The 20,904-nt window shown below is 64.3% G+C and overlaps 1 protein-coding gene across 1 annotated transcript; it reads right to left on the bottom strand.

The window, feature by feature from the left end:
* Positions 1–4,826: 4,826 nt before the first annotated feature.
* FIBCD1 (fibrinogen C domain containing 1) lies at positions 4,827–19,282 on the bottom strand (the record flags this gene model as incomplete). The annotated part of the gene is made up of 7 exons (XM_082327206.1): positions 4,827–5,086; positions 5,400–5,579; positions 5,921–6,017; positions 11,672–11,808; positions 12,569–12,728; positions 13,738–14,214; positions 19,211–19,282. The coding sequence occupies 7 exons, from the start codon at positions 19,280–19,282 to the stop codon at positions 4,827–4,829; spliced, it is 1,383 nt and encodes a 460-aa protein (XP_082183332.1).
* Positions 19,283–20,904: the final 1,622 nt, after the last annotated feature.

The raw sequence follows: 20,904 nt of genomic DNA, 5'->3' as shown, positions 1-20,904 counted from the left end.
CTGGGGGAAGCAGAGGAATGGAAAGACATTGTCGGTAAACCGCAGAGCATCCTCGGGCAGTGGCTAAAGCAGCAGCAAGGGCTGCTCTCGGCTAGCATGCGTTCCCCGTTCCTGCTGCAGCACCCACAAACCAGCCCTGCCACCCCTACAGCCTGCGAGAACCCCCCTCCAGCACCCACCACCACTCCTGCAGCCTCCACCCCAGCACCCAGCTGCAGCAGGGGTGCTGGGGGGGTCTGAGCTCGCTCTGCCTCTCCCCTGCCTCCTTCAGACCTGCTCCCCTTCATCTTTAGCCGCTCTGTGCTCACAAATTACAGCCTTGCAGCTACTCCCCTGGTTTGCAGCCAAGAGCTGGGCTCTGCTCGGATGGGGGCGGCTGAGTGGGCTATTAGCCGGGCAGGCTGATGGGCTCCGGAGCCGCCTGCTCCTCTTAGAGGCACTGCGGGGAGGACTTAAGTGCATTCACCTGAGCCGGCCTTGTCTTCCCATCGCACAGGTCCTTCCTGCAGTGCCTGGCTAACGTGAGTGCGGAGGAGGGTGCTCGGCATCCCTCTGCTTTGTGGGGCTCGGAGGTGCCCCCGCGGCAGCCGGGTCTGCTGAGCAGAGCAGGAGGGAGCGCGGTCCTGGCCCGCGAGTGGCGATGCCACAGGTGCTGGGGGTGACCTTGAGTGCAGGCAGGGCTGTTCTGCCTCCCCTTCCTCCTCCCGCAAAGGCTCAGAAAGGGGAAATGGATTTTTTAAAGTAGTATTATGTTTTGCTGCACATGTTAAAAGTCACTGCTGGTGACAGGGGCCAGGGGGTCTACCCTGTGCTTGCAAGGTGGGGGGCTGCTGTGGGTGCTCCTTGCTCCTGCGCCGGACCCAGCTGAGCCCAAGCCCCTGCCTGCCCTCCCCAGCACCTCCCTGCCTGCGGGCTTTGCTTTGGGGTGCTCCCTGCCGCTGTTCTGCGCTCTCCCCTTTTGCTCCCGGTTGCAGCCAAATTGCTGGGTGCAGCCAGAGCAGGGAGCACCTTCCCAGCACCAGCAACCGGTGCTGCCGAGTCCTGTTCCAGGGGCTGGGGGTGCAGGTGGGTGCCCTGCCCGGCCCTGCCTGGCCCTGCCTGGCCCTGCCTGCTGCCCCCAGCTGCCTCCCACCAGCCTCTGCCTCCTCGCTGCCTGTTGAAGCAGGGTGCGAAGCAGGCACACGGAGGAAGACAGACAGACAGACTGCCGCCAGCGACTCACCTCTGCTCCTCGGGCGATACCTCGGTGCCGCCTGCCCTGGCCCTGCTCCGTGCCGCCCTGTGCCCAGACTGAGCTGGCCAGCCCGCTTCGCCCGCCGTTAAATACGCGCCGGTGCTAATTGCCGTGTCACCCCTCGAGCGCGTGGCCGGCTCGCGGGGCTGTGGCTGCACGGAGCAGAAGCTGGGATCCTCGTGGGGAGGGGGCTGGAGAGGGGGATGGGGGCTGGCCGAGTCAAGCCGCCACAATGGGAGCGCGGCACCACCGCTGATTAACGCGCCTCCTTCGTTTGCTGCCTCATTTGGAGGAGAGGCTGGGTGCGTGCTGTGCTGGAGCTGGCCTTGAGTCGCCGGCAGCTGGCGGGGACGCTGGTGGGAGAGAGGGTCTCGTCCAGGGGCGTGAGTGTCCCCCGCCCCCTCGGCCAGTGCATACTTGTGTGCGGCTGTTGGGGTTCTAGAGGTTTGTGCAAGTGTGGTGGGTGCGCAGGCACTGGCGGAGACCCCTGCACCCCCAAACCCGCTCAGGGACTGGCCCTGCATGCACAAGCCCGAGTGCTTCCCCCGCCCTTGGCCAGTGCACGCAGCCACTGGTGCTGAAGTGTGGTCCCCAACGCCTGGCACTCGGCTGTCCCCTCCTGGGTCTGGCCTGGCCTGGGGCAGAGCGGGGCGTGCGGTGGGCAGCGGGAAGAGGCCAGGGGCATCGCTCGGTGCCCTGCCCATCAGCGCAGGCAGGGGGGAGTGGGTCCCCTTGGCACCGAGACCTGCCACCCCCTGCCCCAGCCCCACGGCCACCCCGAGCTCCCGCGGTGCCTGGGTTTGGGCTGCAGCCCCTGGAGTCCTGGGAAGTCTCCGCTGCCCCGCCGGGTCTCCCCGGCCCTCCCCGGCAGTTTTGCAGAACGGTTTGGGCAGGCCAAGCCCGCGATGGGCCGTTTCCCGGGGATGCTGTGCCATGAGCCTGGCACGGGGAAGGAGCCGTCACCCGCAGCACGGCGGGAGCTGCGGTAATCCGGTGCTGCTCCCCTTGCCATCGCCATGGCAGGTTCTTCTGGCAATGTCCCCGTGCCATGGGCACAGCCGCCAACACGCCAGCTAACGATGAGTTCCTTTTATTAAGGAGTTTAGAAAGTCCACATGTACAGCGTTGGACACCACTCACACACAACCTAGACTTCACGGCACTGCTACACACCACGACCCGGCCCAGGGCTTCGCCGGGAAGGTACGTGGCCAGGTCCCGGACCCACCGGCTGCCCCTGCCCACCCCCCTCCGGGGAGGTGTCACCATGGACGGGTTTAGCCTAATCCGGGGCTGCAGAGCGACGCGTGCGCTCTTGGGAATAATCCTGGGAAATCCTGCATCTCAGTGTGGATTAAATACCTCTCGTGCAATTCAAAACAAAGTCATTAGGGAGTCCTGGGTGACACAGGCAGTTACACAAGGGTGTGCTACCAACAAACTGCACGTACACTGTCCCCTCCCCGGCACGGAAAACCACCAGTGGAGGGTCCAGGGAGGGGACGAGCCTTCCTGGCTGGGGCACGTGGCTCCGTGTGCCTTCTTGTCCTGAAGGTGAGTGCTAGAAAACCAGCTACAGCTAATCTACTGAAATAAATGAACAAAAAATAAAACGGGCATCGTGCTCCCCGCCTGCACGGGACCCTTTCCGGAGGGGTCCTGTGGGGCGCAGGAGGCCCCTCAGGAGCTGCCGGGGGCTCCTGCTCTTGTGCTGGCTGGGAAATGCCACCACCGAGCTCCCCCAAATCCCACCGCTCGAGAAACCCAGCCTGGCCAGCTGCTCTGGGCAGGGACGGAGCGGGTAGAGCTGGTGCCTGCGCTTGGAGCTCATCCTCACTCGAGGCCTCCGCGGAACGTCTCTGGCGGAGGGGAAAGCTGCGGTGAGCCCCAATGCATTGTTTGTCCCTGCTTCCCCAGCTGGACAGACAGACAGGGACTTGCCCAGCAGGCGAAAGGGCTCGTCCAGCACAGGGTCGGAGGTGGGGAAGGCTTAAAAAAAGGAGAAGCACGCAGAGAAGTACAAATCTGCCACAGCCGGGAAGATGAGCCTTTGATCTCCCCGTGCCTTAAGCCCCCCTGGAAAGAGGGATGGCGGGAGCTTTCCTCCCCTCCGCGGGCAGTCAGTCCGTCCGACGGTGTTTCTGGGGGCAGAGCCTGGGGTGGGGGCTCTGCTCCCCATTGCTGCTGTAGCACAGGCAGAAAATCACGTAAAGGGTGGCAGGGTCCCAGCTGTCCCCCTCCCCTCCCTGTTCCTACACAGCCCGCTCAGGCTTGGGTTTTGGTTTGGTTTTTTTTTGGACAAAATCCCCCATTTGAGTCCTCCCAGGGAGCCAGAGGGAGCAGTCAGCCCCACACCATGCGGCAGCTCCTCCTCGGGTCGGCCGGCACGAGGCATCACCTGCCGCCCGGTTATCAGGGCCCTGCAGATGCTAAGCCCCACTCAGGGCTTCTTTTTGCAAAACCTTAATGGGATTTGGAGAAATGAAAGGCTTTGATTATCTGCAGGTGCCGAGCCAGAGCGTGGCTCATCCTGGGTGAAAATGAATGCGGGTCCCCGGGCTGGGAGCGAGTGGAGGGGGCTCGCGCGGGGGCACATGGGCATGCTGTCCAAAGTCAAGGCTTTCGGGAAAGGTCACGGCTTTTGGATGGTGAAAGTCCAACATGAATTTGAGCAGGTCTGGATGGGAGGGAGGAGATGTGAAACACGGGCAGAGCCGTGCTGGGAATCGAGCCTTCCTCGCCTCCTCCTCCTTGCCGTGCTCCCTGTTTCCCCAGCATCACCAAAACTGCTCCGTGCCGTGCTCTGTTCTGGGTGTGTGTCCTTGCAGCACCGGGCCAGCTTGCTTTGGGGTGTCCCGACCCGCTGGGAGCTGCAGGAGCCAGGACAGGGACAATGGGGATGAAGGAGTTTGTGGTTGTCCCTTTCCAGCTCCATTGCTCTTGCAGGGGCAGAGGCGAGTGTTGTGCAGACCAGCGAAGGAATCCCTGGCACGGTCAGGCATCTGCACGGGCTGCCACCCAGCCGAGCCCTCCCCGTCCCCAGTAGCACCGTGGGGTGAGCTGGGACTGCGGAGCAGCAGCCTCATCCCAGTCTCGGGGGCTCTGCGGGGCGCAGGGCTCCCCACGGTGAGTGTCCCCCGGTCCCTCGCCAGCTCGGCCAGGCTACGGCGGCTGTCTGTGCCCGAAGTGGAGGCGAGCGGAGGTGCCCAGCCTGCCCGGGCTGCTGCGTCCCGTCCTCCCTCCCTCCAGGCAGCGCCTTCCTCTCCTTGCCAGACACTGCTGGGCACCGCTCCCCAAATCCCGGCGTCCCGCTGCCCTCTCTGCCACAGCCGTAAGCACCAGCCGTGGGTGAGGAGACCAGGAGACCCGTTTGGGCTGCAGAGGAGCCACGGCAGCAGGGAGCAAAAGTCCAGTGATGTCCATAGGCACCAGGGAGCAAAAGCCGCCCTCCCCGGAGGCAGGTGTTCCCCAGGGGCCCCTCGAAGATGGGCCAGCCCTTGGGGAGGATGGCAACTGGGGGGGGTACAGGGCTGCGGGGCAGTGGGGAAGGGCAGGGGGCTGGGCATGGGGTGGGGGGGCTCATGCCATCCAGTTAATTCTCCTCCCGGATGGGCCGGATCTTCATCTCGGTGAACTTGAGGGAGTACTGCCAGCCGGTCCAGGAGGACCACTCGATGCCGTCGGCGTAGGAGCTGTGGTGGCCCTTGAGGTACTGCCCGTTGAGGTTGGAGGTGTGGCAGTTGCGGTACCACCAGGCGCCGTGGTAGAAAGCTGCACAGTTGTTCTCTGAGTGGTCGTTGTCCAGGTCCTTGGTCGTGAACTTCATCCCGTTGTGCTTCAGGAAGGAGTCTCCTGCCGCCGGGGGAAAGGAGCCGTGATGGGCCCCTCCTGCCCCTCACCCTGCCCTTGGGCTGTCTCCTACCCCGGGGGGATCTGCTGGGCACCCCAATGGGGCTCCTTCAGTGATGTACAGGGCACCTGGCATCACCCACCCTGCAAATGCCCAACCGCAGCCCCTCTCCCACCTCCAGTTCCCTGTGGCTGCAGGGATGCAGCCAGCACCGCCGCCAGTGCCGGAGGAGACAGCTAACGCGAGGAGGTTTGGTGGCCGTGGGCTCCCCCAGCCCCAAAGGACCACGTGCGTCCTCCCGTCCCGCCGCCCTACCTGCCGTCCCTGAGTAGTCAGCGATGGAGATGGGGTACCCATCCTCCTCGGGGTCGACGGAGAAGAGCCCCACGCCGAAGCTGCCGTAGTGGGCGAAGGCAGTGCCGTTGTCAAAATCCTCCAGGTCGATGCGGAGCTCGTAGCTGCCCTGCACCGTCAGCACGTGGATCCGCTTCAGCCCTGTGGTGGAAGGAGGGGGTGAGTGCGGGGACCTCGGCAGGGATGGGGTGACCAGGGGTCCCTCGGGAGGGGGTGCAGGGTGGGACGGGGAGCGGTTCCCACCCTCCGGCCCTCGCTCTGTTATTGCTGCACAGCCAAGGGCACGTGCTCAGCTCACGGGCAAACAGCCCCATCGCTTCCCTACCCTGTGCAGCCACCCGGTCCCCTCCCCGCCTGCCCGGGCCGTCACTCCTAGGACGTGAGTGCTGGCCAAGGGGGTCTCAGTGTCCTTTCCTTCGCAAAGGAAACCCCAGATCTGCCGGGGGGGCTGGGGGACCCCAGGCTTTGCCAGCCCCACACACCTAACCAGTGCTCTCCTGTCAACTTCCCGAAGCCGTCCCGGTAGGCTTCCCAGCCACGGAAAAAGTTCACGGAGCCATCCTCCCGCCGCTGAAACACCTGGGGAGGGAGACACGCGGGGTGTCGGTTGTGGGGTTGCTCCAAGCCTGTGCACCCCGAGCAGCCCCCCTGCTCCCCACCCCTCCCCGCCTCTGTCTTACTAGACGCGGGCACAAATTAAACCCTTTCAACTCAGTAATTACAGAGGGATGCTGGCGAGCAGGTCCCCAGGGAAATGCCAGATCAGGCTCCCGGGGACGGGTGAGTCGGTTCAGATAAAACACTTCACTGGATCCTCTGCCTGGAGATGGGAGCAGAGCTCGGGAAACCCCGGTGTGTTCCTGTGGGAAGGTGGCCGGGGCCCCCGGGAGGGGTGGGCACCCACCCTGCACCCAGCTGCGTGTGGGAAACAGCCTGGGCTCTGCCACTGCATGCAGGAGCAGAGGTATGGACGGACGGACGGACAGCATGACTCGAGGTCTGTCCCTGCAGCACGCGCTGCCCAGGTCAGTCCAAGCCATCCTGCAAATGGCGGGTTGCTCGGTGCCACGTAAAACTCCCGGGTCCCTGCTCTCTCCTGGGCAGCCGCCCCGTTATCAGGCATCGTTCCTGTGATGGCCTCATTAGCCATCCCAGAGAAAGTAACTGTGGGGTGCTGATCACCCCAACTCCTGCAGAGCCCCCAGATCCCGGCCAGATCCCTGCCAGATCCCTGCCAGATCCCTACCAGATCCCCACCAGATCCCCACCAGATCCCCAGGGCTCAACACGGCTTTTCTCCTCGGAGCCTTTCCCTTTTTCTCTCCCATCTGCTCATCAGCATGTCGTGCCCTGTGTGTTTCATCCTTTTTTATCCATAGTTTCGGGTTTGATTTATTGACAATGATCCAGAAAATGCTATGCCGTGTCTGACCACTTGAACTTAATTAAGCCTCCAGCCCTGGATTAATTGCATTAAACTTGGCTGAGCCAGCCTGCCCGACTGCCACCAAGCGCCACGCTCCGATGGCCGCGGTGGGGGGGAGAAGGGGTGCTCAGTGATTTAGGAACTGCCACCCCATGCATCAGCAGCCAAGGGGCCAGAGCACCCTGTCTTTGGGGCCGGGCTGTGCCAGCGAGCCCGTTCACCCCGATTCCAGCATCCCAGGCTCGGGCAATGCCGCCGAGCCCCTGCGCTGGCCGGGAAGCCGCCGTGCTTTGCTCCGTTGCAGGGACACCCATTCGCAGCCTTCCCCCGGCTGCTCCTGCCCTCCTGCACGTGCAGGGTTTCATCCCGGCATGCGGAGGAGACCCAGCTCATGAACTTCATGCCATTTTGCCCTTCACCAAATGAGCATTTTTGGGGCTGTGGGTGCCCAGTGCAGGCTTCAGCACGCTCCTCAGCATGGCACAGCTCTGATCCTGCTGTACTTACCTTCTAGAATTAGAGCCTTAATTTTTATCCCTGCGTTGAGCACTTGAGAAGCTGCGGTTAAGCCCATTTAAAGGGGCTTTCTTCAGGCTTGCAGGGAGAGGGGGGATGGCACAGCTGGACGGGGGCCCGAAGCTGATTTTCCCCAGCCGATGTCGACTCCGGTGCCGCCGCACGGGGAAGGCGGCGGAGGCAGCACCGATGCTCCCTCTTAATCGGCTTTGACCCGCGGTTGTAAATAGGCCAATTGCCTGAGCGGTGCCCAGGGGAGCGTGCGGGGCACATCTCTGTTGGCTGAGCCTCAGCACGGCTCAGCAATCACCCTGGGTGCTGGAGGAGCCCTTGGTGCCCTGCTGCCCACCCGCCTCAGCCCCAGGGGGCTCGAAACTGGGTCAGAATGGCTGGTGGGTGCTGGAGGTCCTGTGTCCTCCTGGGTCTCCTGCTCCATCCTCATCATCTCTCATGCATGGTCCCTCCTCATGCTTCAATTGTGCACCCACCTCTCCCACATGCAGGTGGGGATGTGGGAGCCTCCTCCTTGCCCCCTGCGCCGGGATGCTGCAGGCACCGGGATGCTGCAGGCACCGGTGACCCGCAGGCTCGCTGCCATGCTCCCAGCCCTGCCTTGCTGCTCTTTTCCTCCTCATCAAATATGCATCACCCCCTCTTAAGCAAAAAGGATTTCCTTCCCTTCTTTAAAGGCAAGGCTGAAATATTTATCTCCCCCGCTCTCTGCCTCCCCCGGTCACACTCTGCTCGTTGGGCAGGGACAGGCTCCTGCAAAGGCAACCTAGAAAAATGGGTTAAAAACACAGAAAAGCGGGAGCACCAGCCTGTGCCTGCCATGGCGTTGGCGGTGAGGGAGGGCTCTGCTCCCGCTCCCCACAGCCCCATGATGCCAGCCCCCACCAAACCCCCAGCAGGCTCGAAACCCCACCACAGCCGCAGCCTGGGGAGGTGCTCGGCCGCCACTTTTCTACCACCGCAGCACTCGATCTCCCGGTCAGCTTTTCGGCAGCCACGGCATGAACTCCACAGCCCCGGCCCCGCGGCATTCCTCTGAGCCCCCATCACAGCGGGGAGACCCTCTTTGGGTTCAGCCATGGAGAAGACGAACTCGGAGCATCGCAGGAGCCGATCTCCGGGAAGCGCCAATCCCGTGTGATCACCTGCAAACACCGCAGCCGGCGGTGCTGCCTGTCCTGGGGACCCGGCTGCTCCTGCCTGTCCCCGCCAGCAGAATTGTCTCGTCCCCGTTCGTGGCAACACACAAATCACATCTTTTGGAAACAGCACGCATTTCCCTGGGCTCGTCTCGGTAAGCCGCTGCCTCCGGCTTATCCCAGTCCATGTGTAAATGCATCAGTGTCTGTTCAAATCCCCCAGCCCGCGCCAGGACCCCTCCGGCGGGTGATGAGCAGGCTGGGCGAAGCCGTCCCCACAAGTGTCCCTGGTGCGGCAGGTGTCTGTGAAGCTGGAAGCTGTCACTTAACATCGCCACAGCCCTCGTCCTGCCGGCACAGCCTTTTCTTCCGCATCCTTTGGCTTTCCCACCACTTCCCAATACGTGCTGTATGTGGACAATGATGCTGAGGCGGCTGGAGCCGTCACGGCACCGTTGCTCACAGGGCTGAGATGCTGATCCCGGGGGGCTTTGCTCCAGCTGGGCAGCGATGGAGGCTCAGGGATACTGGGAGGAGCACGGGGCATTTGCAAAGACTTCCCAAGACAACAGTATGTGAAGAGGCAACTCCTTCAGGCCTCCCGGGATGCCGAGCCACCCCTGCCCTCCATCACCTCGTTATTACTTTCATTATGCTCCAGAGGTGAGTGTGAAAGGGGGGCGTCAGGGTCAGGCTGGGCAATTATACGGCTGCAGCGCGGCGCTGCTGTGAGGCTCGGGTCAGCCCGGGGGTGTTGCTGCAATTAAAGTCAGCGCTGAGCGCAGGAGGTGGATGGTCCCGTTGGCGCTGGCGGGCACCAACCCGCACTCGCACCCCAGCCGGCTGCAACCATGGCCCCGCTGCTGGCGGGCAGGACTGAGACGGGGACAAAATGGACTGGGGGGTGCGCTGGGGGCTCTTCCCTCCCACATTTCTTCGCTTTCATGTCACCCTGCCCTGCATCGACACTGATGCTGGCTGCCCTCTCTGCCAGATTTCTGCTTTTCGACCAGGCAAAATAGGCAGCAAACAGCCCCAGAGCTGCAATCGCTCGCACAGCGCAGGGGACTTTGGCCACCCCGGGCTGGATGCGGCCATCGCGGGGAGGACAGGCGTTGGTCCGGCGAGGGCTGTGCCTTGCTCAGCCTTCCCAGCGAAGGGGATGGGGAACGCCCAGGGACCCAGCCGCTGGCAAGGGGACAGGGTGACACTGCAGATCACGCCGTGGGGACGGGGAGGTGCTGAGCAGCAGCCAGTGAGCGACCCTGCCTGGGTTTCTCCCTGACAGGGCATCAGGGCGGCTCTTCCCCCTGCCCCGCTCCCCGTGGTCTCTAAGCCATCCGTGCAGGCTAAGGCTTAGCTCAGCAGCTCCCAAGCTCCCAAGTCAAAATTGATTCAGCTGCTGCCATCGCTTCCACCCACCCACCCACATGCAAATAAGCCCAAATGTCAGGAGTAATCGCTCCAGAGGAGGAGGGAAGGGAAATTTCCCAGGCTTTGCACCATGGCACTCAGCCGTACCATGGCTTACCTGGAGCCTGGGTGAGCCAGTGGCCCAGGGACCCCCTCCCTGTCCCCAGCCCCATGGGAGATGGCTGAGACACCCCACCACCACCCTGGGGGGCTGGAGGTATGTTTGGGAGCCTGCGATGCAGAGCAGCCCTGAGAAATGGGAGCCTGCGGCGAGCGCCCTCGGCCCTGCTCTGGATGCATCTCCGGAACGCCGGGATTCGGCACCTGGTTTGGCTCCCCTGCCCCAGCTGGGGCAGGGCAGAGCCCTGGTGCTGTCTGGCTGTGGTGCTGCAGGTAGCACCGTGCTGGCCCTGCTGCCGGAGCCCACGGTGCTGCTGGGTGTAAAATCATTTGCTTTGCCCCCTCCCCAGCCCAGCCGGAGCCCTCCCAGCTGCAGCAGCTTTAAATAAGCCTCTGAGTGTCTCGCTAATCACCTTGGGCTGCTCTTCAGGCACCACTTGAGCAAGGCTGGGGCTGGTGGAGGCTGTGCAGGCTGTGCACAGGGTTTGCAAGGACTCCCCCCCCCACCCTGGGGAGCCAGTGGGGTCCCCCCTTTTCCCTCTGTGAGCCCCCCAGGAGCTGGGGTCCCCAGGGCTGGGCTGTGCCTCAGTTTCCCCACTGGAGCTACTGGTACTAACTGTGCATGACAGGTTGGTCCTGCACAGGGTGGGCTCTGGGCAGACTGAGGCCGAAGGCTCATCAGCCCCCCGAGGGCAGGGGGGCTAAGCTCCCTCCTGGCATTGCTCAAAGCTGCTTAGGGGAATCAGATCGTGGGGATTTGTTTCCTAGAGCACCCAGCTGGAGGGGCGCCGGCCGGCTCGGCTCACCCAGCGTGTCCTTGGGGGAGAGGCTGCCTGCCCATCCCTCCTGATGAGACCCCCGCTGCCGCCCGGGGACCCCCTCGCTGCCCTGCTGGCACCCTGAGCCGGCTGCTTGCACCCAAGGGGCCCCGAGGGCGAGGGGGGTCTCCAGGCTTGCGGCTGCCAGCACCGCGTCCCCGTCCGCCCCGTTCCCTGCCCCCATTACTGTGATTACGGGGCCGTTGCAGTTGCGACGGCAAAGTGAATCGGACAGGGCAGCCGGGGAGTGAGTGAATCAGCGCAGCACCAGAGGTGCCCCGGGCACCCCTGCATTAGACGAGGCGAAATGTGCTGGGTTTGGGGTCTGTCCTGAGCCCCAGCACCAGCTCACCGGTACCACGAGGATGGGGTGAAGCACAGCCGTTCACCCCACGGCACAACCGCAGCTACACCAGGCCCCAGCCAGGCACCAGCCCCACCAAGAAGGATGAACTCCAGCCATGGCATCCAAGTCCCTGCCTGAAACCACACTCCAGCTCCAGCCAAGCTCCCCAGGCCCGGGCAGGGCCCCTGGGCTCTGGCACAGGGCTCAGCGCAGCGGCTCTGCTGATGCCACCGGCACAGGTAATGCGGACAAGCCTGTTTGCTTGCTTCCCCACAGGACTGGGCACACTGTGCACAGCCAGACCCCATTAGCATTTATCCCCCATCCCGATGACACATCCAAGCGCCGAGAGCAACATCTCCCACCCCCGGCATCCCGGCGCAGGGACAGCCCGCAGCCGGCGGTGGCATCGCCCGGCACGCCCCGGCACGGCAGCAGCTCACCGTCCAGCCGCCCCCGTCGGTCGTCATGTCGCAGTAGACCTGGAAGCCGGAGGGGTAGTGCGTGGGGAAGATGGAGTAAATCCCATCCTCTTGCTGTCCACTCGCATAGATGTCAAAGCAGTCTCGGGGCCGGGAGCCTGCAGCGTGGCATTGGGATGGGGTGGGACGAGAGGAAAGCTGGTTAATTAATGATCTAATTTAATGTCTTGCTATTTGTTTCAGGCCCTCAGTCTTGCTGCCAGCTCTAGTTGGCGGCTTGGTGCTGCCTTGCTCTTTCCCTCCTTTCTCCTCCGATGCTCAAGGCGAGCGGTGCTGGGGAGGACGCAGCCACCGCGGGGACCCCGCTGGCAGCTGGCAGGGACCAACCCCATGTCCCCGTGTGACGGCAAGGGCAGGCTGGGACCCGGCTGGGGAGGAGGGAGCCGATGCCCGGAGGCAGCTGCAGGCAGAGAGTGGGCACGTGCTCGCAGCCCCGGGACAGTCTTACTCAGCTTCTTCTTAACCAAATGATGATGAATGTTACTGTTTATTCGGAGTCCCATGCAGCGCTGCCATCTGCACCCGAATGAAGGCGAACGGTCGCTTCTTGCTCTGCTTTTGCCCCAGCTATGTCGGCGTGGGGAATGGGTAGGTCTGCAGGGGTGCGAGGTGGCTTTTGTGCTGGCTTTGCAGGCTGGTTTATGGACAACTGGGGGCCGCATGGTGAGAAACGCCCCTTTTAGGCCACAACTTTCCATATTCCTCCTGCCCCATCTCCCCCATCTCCTTGCCAGCCCCCCACTGTATTAAATCCCTTCCCCAGGCGTTGTCTCCATCCCCTTTTCTTAGGCAGAGACCTGCCGAGAGCAGCCCCGGGTGCATCCCTCTCCCCGGGGACCGACAGGGATGCCGTCTCACCGTTGGAGCAGCCCCGGGGCCGCGCTCCCCTGGCCGGCGCTCGCTGCAGGTCGGCCTTGAGCCGGGGCCGGGCGCTGCCACGCTCCTTCTGCAGCGTGTCCAGGACGTCGCTGACGGAGCTCACCAGCCGAGCCATGTTGATCTGGCTCTCCGAGAGCAGCTGTGGGTGGGGGGACACATGGTGGGGACAAGGTTAAATGTGGTTAGACACTTTCCACTCCCCTCCCAGCCCCATCACCACTCTACTGTGAGGATGCTCTGCCCGCTCCCACAGCTCCCCAAATGCCTGCAGGCAGCAATGCTCCCTGCCAGGGTACAGGCTGCTGGGGACCAGGTGGGGATATAAAAACCACAGCAGGTCCCATACAGCATCTCCGGTGCTTTTTGGCCTGGGGTCAGGGTCCAGATAGTGCCTATCGCCGCCGGGGCTAAGTCCCCAAACCTGGGTGTGTCGGTGCTGCCACCCTGCAGGATAAAGAGCATCTTAGGGCAAGGGGACAGGATCGCGGAGCTGGCAGGAATAGCCGTGTCCTGAGACAGCCGCCGGCTCTCTGCCGTACCCCGAGGTGACCCGGGCTGGGCGAGTGACGTGGGGTGGCTGTGGCAGAGCAGCAGGACGGGGAGCAAAGTGAAGCAGCGGGGATTGAGCAGCTCCAGCCGGAGGGGGATGAGCACCAGGAGGGACAGCCATGGAGCTGAGCATCCAGCCGTGCCCTGGGTCTTGCTGCAACACCCGGCAGACCCCCGGCATGCCCAGGTAAGCATTTCAGCACAACTCTTTGGCCGGGAAATTTTTTGGACTGTAAATAAGGGGAGGCTGATTGCTGCATGAACTGCCCTTGGGATGGTCCTGTACTGTGCTTGGCTCTCCTGGGAGCCCCCAAACTGGACCCAGAGCCGGGAGACCCACACGTGGGAGGCTGCACACCCGGCTCGCCGGCACCAGGGCGGTTTGGCAGTGAGATGCAGGTGGTTGATGAGCTGGACCTGAAGTTGTGCTTCCAAACTTGCAGTTTCCAAGTGCCTGCCTTAAACTTCAGCTCCTTCTGCTGGAGGTCTGCCCTGGACACCGGGGGCAGGGGCTGTAAGCAGCTGTGCCCCAGGGACATGGGGACAAGGGGAGGTCTGTCCCCAAAGAGCACTGTGCGGCATCCCCAGCCCCATCTCACCTGGATGAGCCTGCCCTGCTCGCCCTGCAGGGCGCTGAGCTCCTGCCCCATGGCGCTGTGTCCCTTCTTGAGGCCATCGCAGTCGGCGCGCAGCTGCACGGCATGCGTCAGCAGCTTGGCCACCTCATCTGCCACCGTGACCAGCAGAGCCTTCTGCTGGCTCTTGGTGGCCTTGGCCTCGGCGTCGTGGTCGGTGATGGCGCGCAGCAGGGAGCTCTGCAGCCCCTCCAGGCGCCCGAAGGTGCCCGCCGCGTCGGGGCAGTTGGGGTCGATGAAGATGTTGATACGGGAGCTGTCAGCTTTCTCGATGGTGACCAGCGCGTTGGCTTCCTCGGGGTTGGTGCTGATGACGGGGGGTGACTCGGTGACGGGCGTGTGGTAGTGGTTCATGAAGAGGATGGCCCCCGTGACCGTCACCGCCAGGAGGACGGCCACCGAGAGCAGGACGGTGCACAGGATGTACCCACAGCTCATCCTCTGCGGACAGAGAGACGGACGCCGTCAGGACCCAGCCGGATGGACCCATCCCGCTCCCCTTTATCTGAGAGGTGGGTTCAAACCCTCATGGGATTTCGGATGGTCCAGCAACAGTGGGAGGTGATGTTGGACACAGGGGTTGTGGCAGAGGAGGGGATGCGGGGACCCTGGGGAGCCCTGCGGTTCTGCCAGGGATGCGGAGGCCACGGGCAAGCGCTCAGTGAGCAAAGCAGCTAAACCCACCTGGGAGCCGGAGGTATGAAATAATAAAAAGAGCGAATGCACGGCGGCCGCCTGCTCCCACTGGCATGTTTTATTTAAGGCCGTGATACGCAGCCGGAGCAGCCCCGGCTCCCCGGGGGGTGCATGCAGGGCTCCCTGCTGCCCTGGGCACAAATACGGGGAGAAAAAGGGAAAACACTCCCGGTGTCCCTGGGACTGTGGGGAAAGCAAGGAGGTGAGGGAAGGCAGGGGCTGTCCCCAGCAGCAAGGGGAGGCTGTGGGTCAATGTTGGGACCACACCGCCTCTCCCCTTTGTGCCCTTGCTGCCTGCCAGAGGGGAGCAGAGCTGCTCCCAAAGCCCTCGGACCCGTCCCGGAGCCTCCTGGTGAGGGGGAGCTGCTGTGGGAAAGGTCTCTGAACCTCCTGAGCACCTCCAGCAGCTCCGCTGCTGCAGGGACCCATCGGCTCAGCCTGTGGGAGCTGCTCCGTGGGCACCAAGAGCCTTTTCTCCTTGCAAAGCGTGAAGTGCCAACGCCGTCAGCGCGGAGGGAGCGAGCTGCCACCCAGCGCCATCAGCCCCCCCATCCGCCCCGCTGCCTCCCCTTCTCATTACACCTGCAGGACAGAGGCTGCGATTTTCCCCCGACCCCGGCCACGGCTGTCACAAGGAATTGCAGGGCTGCCAGAAAGCTGCAGATTCGGAGAGACAAAGACTACTTTCCCCAGAAATGAGGGGAAAATTGCTGCATCTGCAAAGATTTCCCAGGCCCTGTCCCCTCCTGTGCACATCTATCTGGAGTGACACCTTCCTTCAAGCACCCTTCATTTCATTCACGCTCCCGCAACCATTTGCATTAAGGTGACCCCGGCTGCGGCGGGGCTGGCCGGGCAGGGTCTGGGGGGCCACAGATCTCCCACCAGCCCCGGGGGATGCTCCGGGTTTCTTCCCCAGCCCATGGAGCAAGGCTGGAGATGCAAACGGCACCAGGCTGAACGGGAAGCCACCCTGCAGGGACCTCTGTAATGAGGCAGCCCCAGGCTCAGCCCCTCGGTGTGCGTTAAAAGGAGATGTCAAAGGCAATAAGGGGAGCTTTCAGCAAGCAGAGGGTCGAGGAGTTTGCCCCGTGTTTGTACACACAGAGCCCCAGCTTGGGGGCACGAGGGGCACCTGGGAGCAGCAGGATGGGGCAGATGGGGGTGGGAGATGCCCATCGCTGACACCCTCACGTGGACTCCCAGGACCTGGGCTCAACCCGGCCCCTCGGCACCCTGCGAGCGCAGAAGTGACAGGAGGGATGGCTGCCGACCGGAGGCCAACGTTGAGTGGTTTGGGATCCGCGGGGTGAGCAGGGACCGTGTCCCCGCAGCTGTCCTGGCTATCGCAGCACCTTCAGCTCCCCGGCTCTGCGCCCTCCTGTCCCACATGCTGCTGCTCCCCGCCGCACTGATGTCCCCAGCCTGAACCGTGCCTGCTGGGACACGCAGACGGGCTGCGACAGCCGAGGGACTCGTCTGAGCATTAAGGGTTTCAGGAGCGGAGCCGTGCACGGCCAATGCTTCATTTCCCGCAGCCACACAAATCCCAACCAGGCTTTAACACACCAAAACCCCACAGCTCTGCCCAGGAGCTGCATCCAGCTGTTTTCCAGCCTTCGAGCCCCAGCATCGCTGCCCTCTCGCTGGCACCAGGAACTGGGGCGGGAGCAGGGGGCCGATCGCCTTCACACTCAACCACCTCTGCTTGTGACCGCAAGATCCCGAGCAGTGGCAGCTTTACGAGTCCCACGGCATTTTGCTGGCAGGTTGTGTTACCTGGCAACCTGCAGTGGGGAGAGGAGGGAAACACTCAGCCAGCGGCACCAGCAACGCTCCAAACTGGGGTGTGGGTCCCCCCACACTCCCCCCAGCGCAGCAGTCCTGCAGCTGCATGCCCAGCTCTCAGCACAGAGCCCTGCAGGTGCCTCTGCCACATGCTTCTGCCCCACCATGGCCATGGCCCTTGTGGCCCCGGGGGTTTCTGCTGTCCCTTGCACGGGCTCGGGCTCCTGGATCTTCTTGCCAAGGCTTTCAGGCAGCTGCAGGACATCCCCCTGCCTCGGTTCTTGATGTCCCCCTGGGCACATCCATCGGGCTGGAGGACCCGATGTCTCCAAATCACTCCTTCCTAAGGAGAGCAGAAACTGCGAGGCTGGGAGGTGCTCGGGACGAGCGGAGCTTCACTTGCAAACCTGCTCTGGGGCTGGGGCTGGAGCCTGGGAGGGAGCCCCTGGCAGGAACCGAGGCACTGTTGCCTCCTCAGTGCAAAGCTGAGCTGGGCTCTCCATGCCCTGCACTGGCTCAGGCAGTATCTCTATGCTTGGCCACCGTGCCCCATTGGGCCGGGTCCTCGGTGCCCCAGCCATGCCACATGAGCAGCCCGCGGGCTGCCTTGCACCCTGGGGCCGTGGGTCCCTGCAGCCCCTGTGCCCCTCATTCCCCCCCAAGCATCCCCCAGCCTCCTCAGCCGGCTGGACAGGCGAGCGGCTGTGCTGGGCGTGGGAGACAGCGGCTCCAGCACATGCAGCCTGCGGGGAGGGAAGGACGTGAGCCGGCTTGTCCCCGGGGCAGCCGGAGCAGAGGTGGAGGTGGGCTGGCCCCCGGGGAGCATGGATGGAGAGCGGTGGCGGGAGAGGCTGAGCTCTACTGTGGGAGATGCTTTTTGAGGAGGAGGTGCCCTTTGCTCCTGCCAAAGCTGCTGCTCTTTGCCGGCTTGCCAGGCAAGCTCTGCGCTGTGGGATGGTGGGCAGTGATCACTGGGTGCCCCCTGAGCCATGCCCCCAGCCAGGTACGAACCAGGACCCTGGTTGTGCTTCTGGGGCAGGCAGACACTGGTTTGCATTGCCCAGGCTCAGCTGCTGAGACAAACTTTAGCCCAGCTGCCCCACACCTTACTGCTGGGGTCCACCCAGCCCCAAAGGAGCCCCGGGGCAGCAAGGGCCAGTCCCCCACTCCCTGCCAAAGCCATTGCTCGCTCCAGAGCAGCTCAAGCAGCTCATTTTGCATCCCAGCCGCTCGCCCTGCGCTGCTCCGCTGCCCCTGTCCCTCTGCACCCTCCCTGCCTGTCCAGCTCTGCTGCTGCTCAGCTTTGCGCAGGGCTGCAGCCCCCATCCCTGCTCGCCCTGGGGCAGCGGCTGTACCCCAGCTGCCCCCCTTCCACCCTGCTGCTCCCCGTGCCCTCCCGGAGCCTAACGCCGCACTTCGCTCGCTCCCCGCAGGCACAGAGGCAGATGAACTGAATCCCGCTCCCGTTACCTGCTCTCTTCCGTCATCCAAAGCCTGCCTGCTACCGCTCCTACAGCACAGTGCGCTTTGCAGCTCCGGGAGAGGAGAGGGCTGGCGAGTGCGCCGGAGCCGGCTCCGTGGGTGAGCACGCAGGTGGGCTGGGCTGGGTTTCCACTGGAGCTTACGGGAGCTGGGAGCCCAGCACCGGCTGCACAGCAAACTGCGTGCCTCCTTTGCAACCCCCTGCATGAACCACCAGCTCCGGGCTGTGTTGTCCAGCCCTGTACGGGTGGTGGGGCTGGATCCAGCCTGCCCAGCTCATCCTTGGGGCCATGGCAGGGACAAAGCTGGGCTGATAGCGGCTCCAGCCGGATGGCACCGCTCAGACCCCTGCGTGGAGGGGCTGCACGCCAGGGAGGCAGCTCTGCTGGGAAGGGGAGAGGAGAGCGAGGTTTCTCTCTTGGGGTGGGGGTCTGGGGCTTCTTGGGGTGGGCAGCCCCTCTCCGGCGAGGCGAAGGAGCCATTTGGCATGGATGGGCTGACGGAGGAGAAGAAGGCTCAGAGAAGGGTGTGCAGAAGGGAGAAGTCAGGCAGAAGTCCCTTTCCTGCGTCGCTGTGGGTGGAAGGGGGATAGGGAAGCAGCAGACCTGGGGTCGAGTGGGTCTCACGGCTGGGGCCGGCTGCTCCCCCCATCCTCTCCCAGCACCGGGGTGTGGAGGGAGGGCAGGCGCTACCAGCTCTTGGCTCCATCTCTTGACTCACAGGCTCGCTTTCCCCCACCTCTTCCCAGGCACGCTTGCCCATACTCCGCACCCCTTCCCTTCCCGCCCTGCCTGCACCCAGAGTGCAGGCAGGGCAGCCGCGTGCCCCAGCCACGCAGCCATGCCTGCGCTTCCCTACCTGCTCCGGCACGCTCGGTGGCTGGAGGCCGGGCAGCTGGCCGCTACCTGCCCGCTGGGCTGGAGGAGCTGGCACACGTGCGGCGGGTTGTGCAAACAGGCTCCAGCACGTGCCGGATCCCCCGCGCGTCGCCGCAGGCTCTGCCACCGCTTCGCCGCACCCCGCCGCAACGCCAGCCTCTCCCCCAAAAACCAAGGGGGCTCCTGGAGATTAAGAGAGGGCCAGGAGGCCGGGAGTCCCCGAACCAAGAGGGATGACTCTGGCTGCAGCAGGGAGCTGAGATGCCGAATCCCTTTTAAAGGGTTATTTAAGCAGTTTAAAACGTGCAGTGGTTCAGCAGAAGCGTGCGTGGCAGCCCCGGAGCATCGCCCGCTGCCCGGCCGAGGGGCACCCCCGGCGCTGGGGGCGAGGGGACACCGGCTGCAAATAAATAAACTCAGTAATTTGCGGGGGGCGGTGAGGGGAGGCAGCCCGGGGTCTCCGCGCGGCGGGGGGACCGGGGGGCAGCTCACCCCGCCGGGCTGCACCGGGAGAAAAGCTCGCTGGGAGAACGGGGGGGGGCTCCGGTGGGACCCCCGGGCCGGCCCCTGCCCCGCCGCCCCCCGCCCCGTACCTGCGATTTCTCCTGCTGCCCGTCCTCAAGTTGCGAGGCTCCTCCCATGGTTTTCCAGCGCTCGTTCCCCATCGCGCCGCCAACTTCCAACCCAAGTGCCCAGACCCCCCCCTCCAGGACCCCCTCCCCGGCGGCGCAGCCCCCGGCCCGCCCGCGCTGCCCGGCTGGCGGCGGCGGGAGGACGGGCGGCGGCGGCGGCGGCGGAGGAGGAGGAGGAGGAGGAGGAGGAGGAGGAGGAGGGAGGGAGGAAGAGGAGGGAGGGAGGACACAGGCACGGACACGGGGGTGGATCTTCCCTCCCCGCTCGCCCCGCTCCCCCCGGGGCTCCCCCGGCCCCGCTCCGGGGACACCGCCCGGCGATGCCCCGGGGACTCTCTCCGGCCCCCCCCAGCGCTGCCCTGCACCCCCCCCGACCGCCCCCCCCGGCTCTGGAGTCACTCCGGATCCGATCCCCCACCCCCCCTCATGCCCCGGGGCTCCGCAGCCCCGCAGCTGCCCAGATGTGGCGGCACAGCTGGAGGAGCGGCAGCAGGTAAGGCAGGGGTTGGGGCCAGCGGGTCCAGGGGTGTTTCGGGGGGCGGGGGGGGGGCTGGGTGTCCCGGGGACCCGCTCACCTCCTTTCCAAGCTACGGTCCCCAGTTCAGCACCCCACGCTGAAGGGGCTCAGTCCCACCAGTGGGCAGGGATGGGGAGGGTGCTGGGCAGGGGGGGGGCACTGGCATCGCCCCCCCCCAAACCTTTGTGCCCAAGGGTAGCCAAAGTGCTGGGGGCCTCTTAGCAAAACCCAGGGCACGGTGGAAAGCTGGTGCTGGCTGGGGGAGGCAGCAGCCAGACCCCCCGGCACACGGGCTCACACCCATGCCCACAGGAGCACCACTGGCAGCCAGCGGGGTGTCTTGCCCAAACCCCCACGTTTCCAGCCCAAAGCAGCGGTGCTGGCCCTGCGTGCCGCCAGCTCCCGCGCAGGAGTCCCTCTCCGGCCTGATTTACCGCCACCTCTCTGGGCGTGGATGTGGTTTTCTTTACCGTACCTTTGCGGCACCTCCCTTAAATCTTTTATTTGCCGGTTGTCTGACCTGCGGGCAGGAGTGTTGCTAAGAGGTTCAGAGGAGCATCGTGAGAGCAGCGATGGCTCAGCCCTGTGTTAATCCATTTGGGGGGAGGCTAGTTTCTCTCTCGATGCCAAGAAGCCTCTGGGAAACCTCCTGGGGGGTCCCTGCAGCCCCCCCTGCACGCTCCCCCTCCCGCAGCATGGGGCTGTCCCCCCGGGCAGGCAGCACAACGGGGCTGGGGGTTGCTCCGAACCCCCCTGGGTCTCTGTCCCTGGGGCTCAGCCCCTCTTGGGACCCCCCAGCATTTTTGCTGGGGTGGGGGCTGAATCCCCGCAGCAGCAGCAGCAGAGGTGCAGGTTGTGTGCACAGGGGGCCAGGGGTCCCAGCAGCTCCTCTCCAGGACACACAGACCATTTTGGGAAGAGTTGGGTGCGTGCCAGGCCAGCAAACGGTGCCGAAGGGCTCTCTGGGGTGGGGAGGGCAGCACAGCCTCTGTGTGTGTGGGGGGGGGTGTATGTGTGTATGTGAGTGTGTGTGTGAATGTGTGGAGTCTCCCGGCCAGGTGCAAATCCTGCCTTTGGCTTCGGCGATGTTGTCTGGATTTACCAGGCAACACTGATGGCCGTCAGCCCAGCTCCTTCC

The sequence above is a fragment of the Platalea leucorodia genome, assembly GCF_965183815.1.
Source record: "Platalea leucorodia genome assembly, chromosome: 15".
Classification (NCBI taxonomy): domain Eukaryota; kingdom Metazoa; phylum Chordata; class Aves; order Pelecaniformes; family Threskiornithidae; genus Platalea; species Platalea leucorodia.
This window is presented reverse-complemented; position numbering and strand designations above follow the sequence as displayed.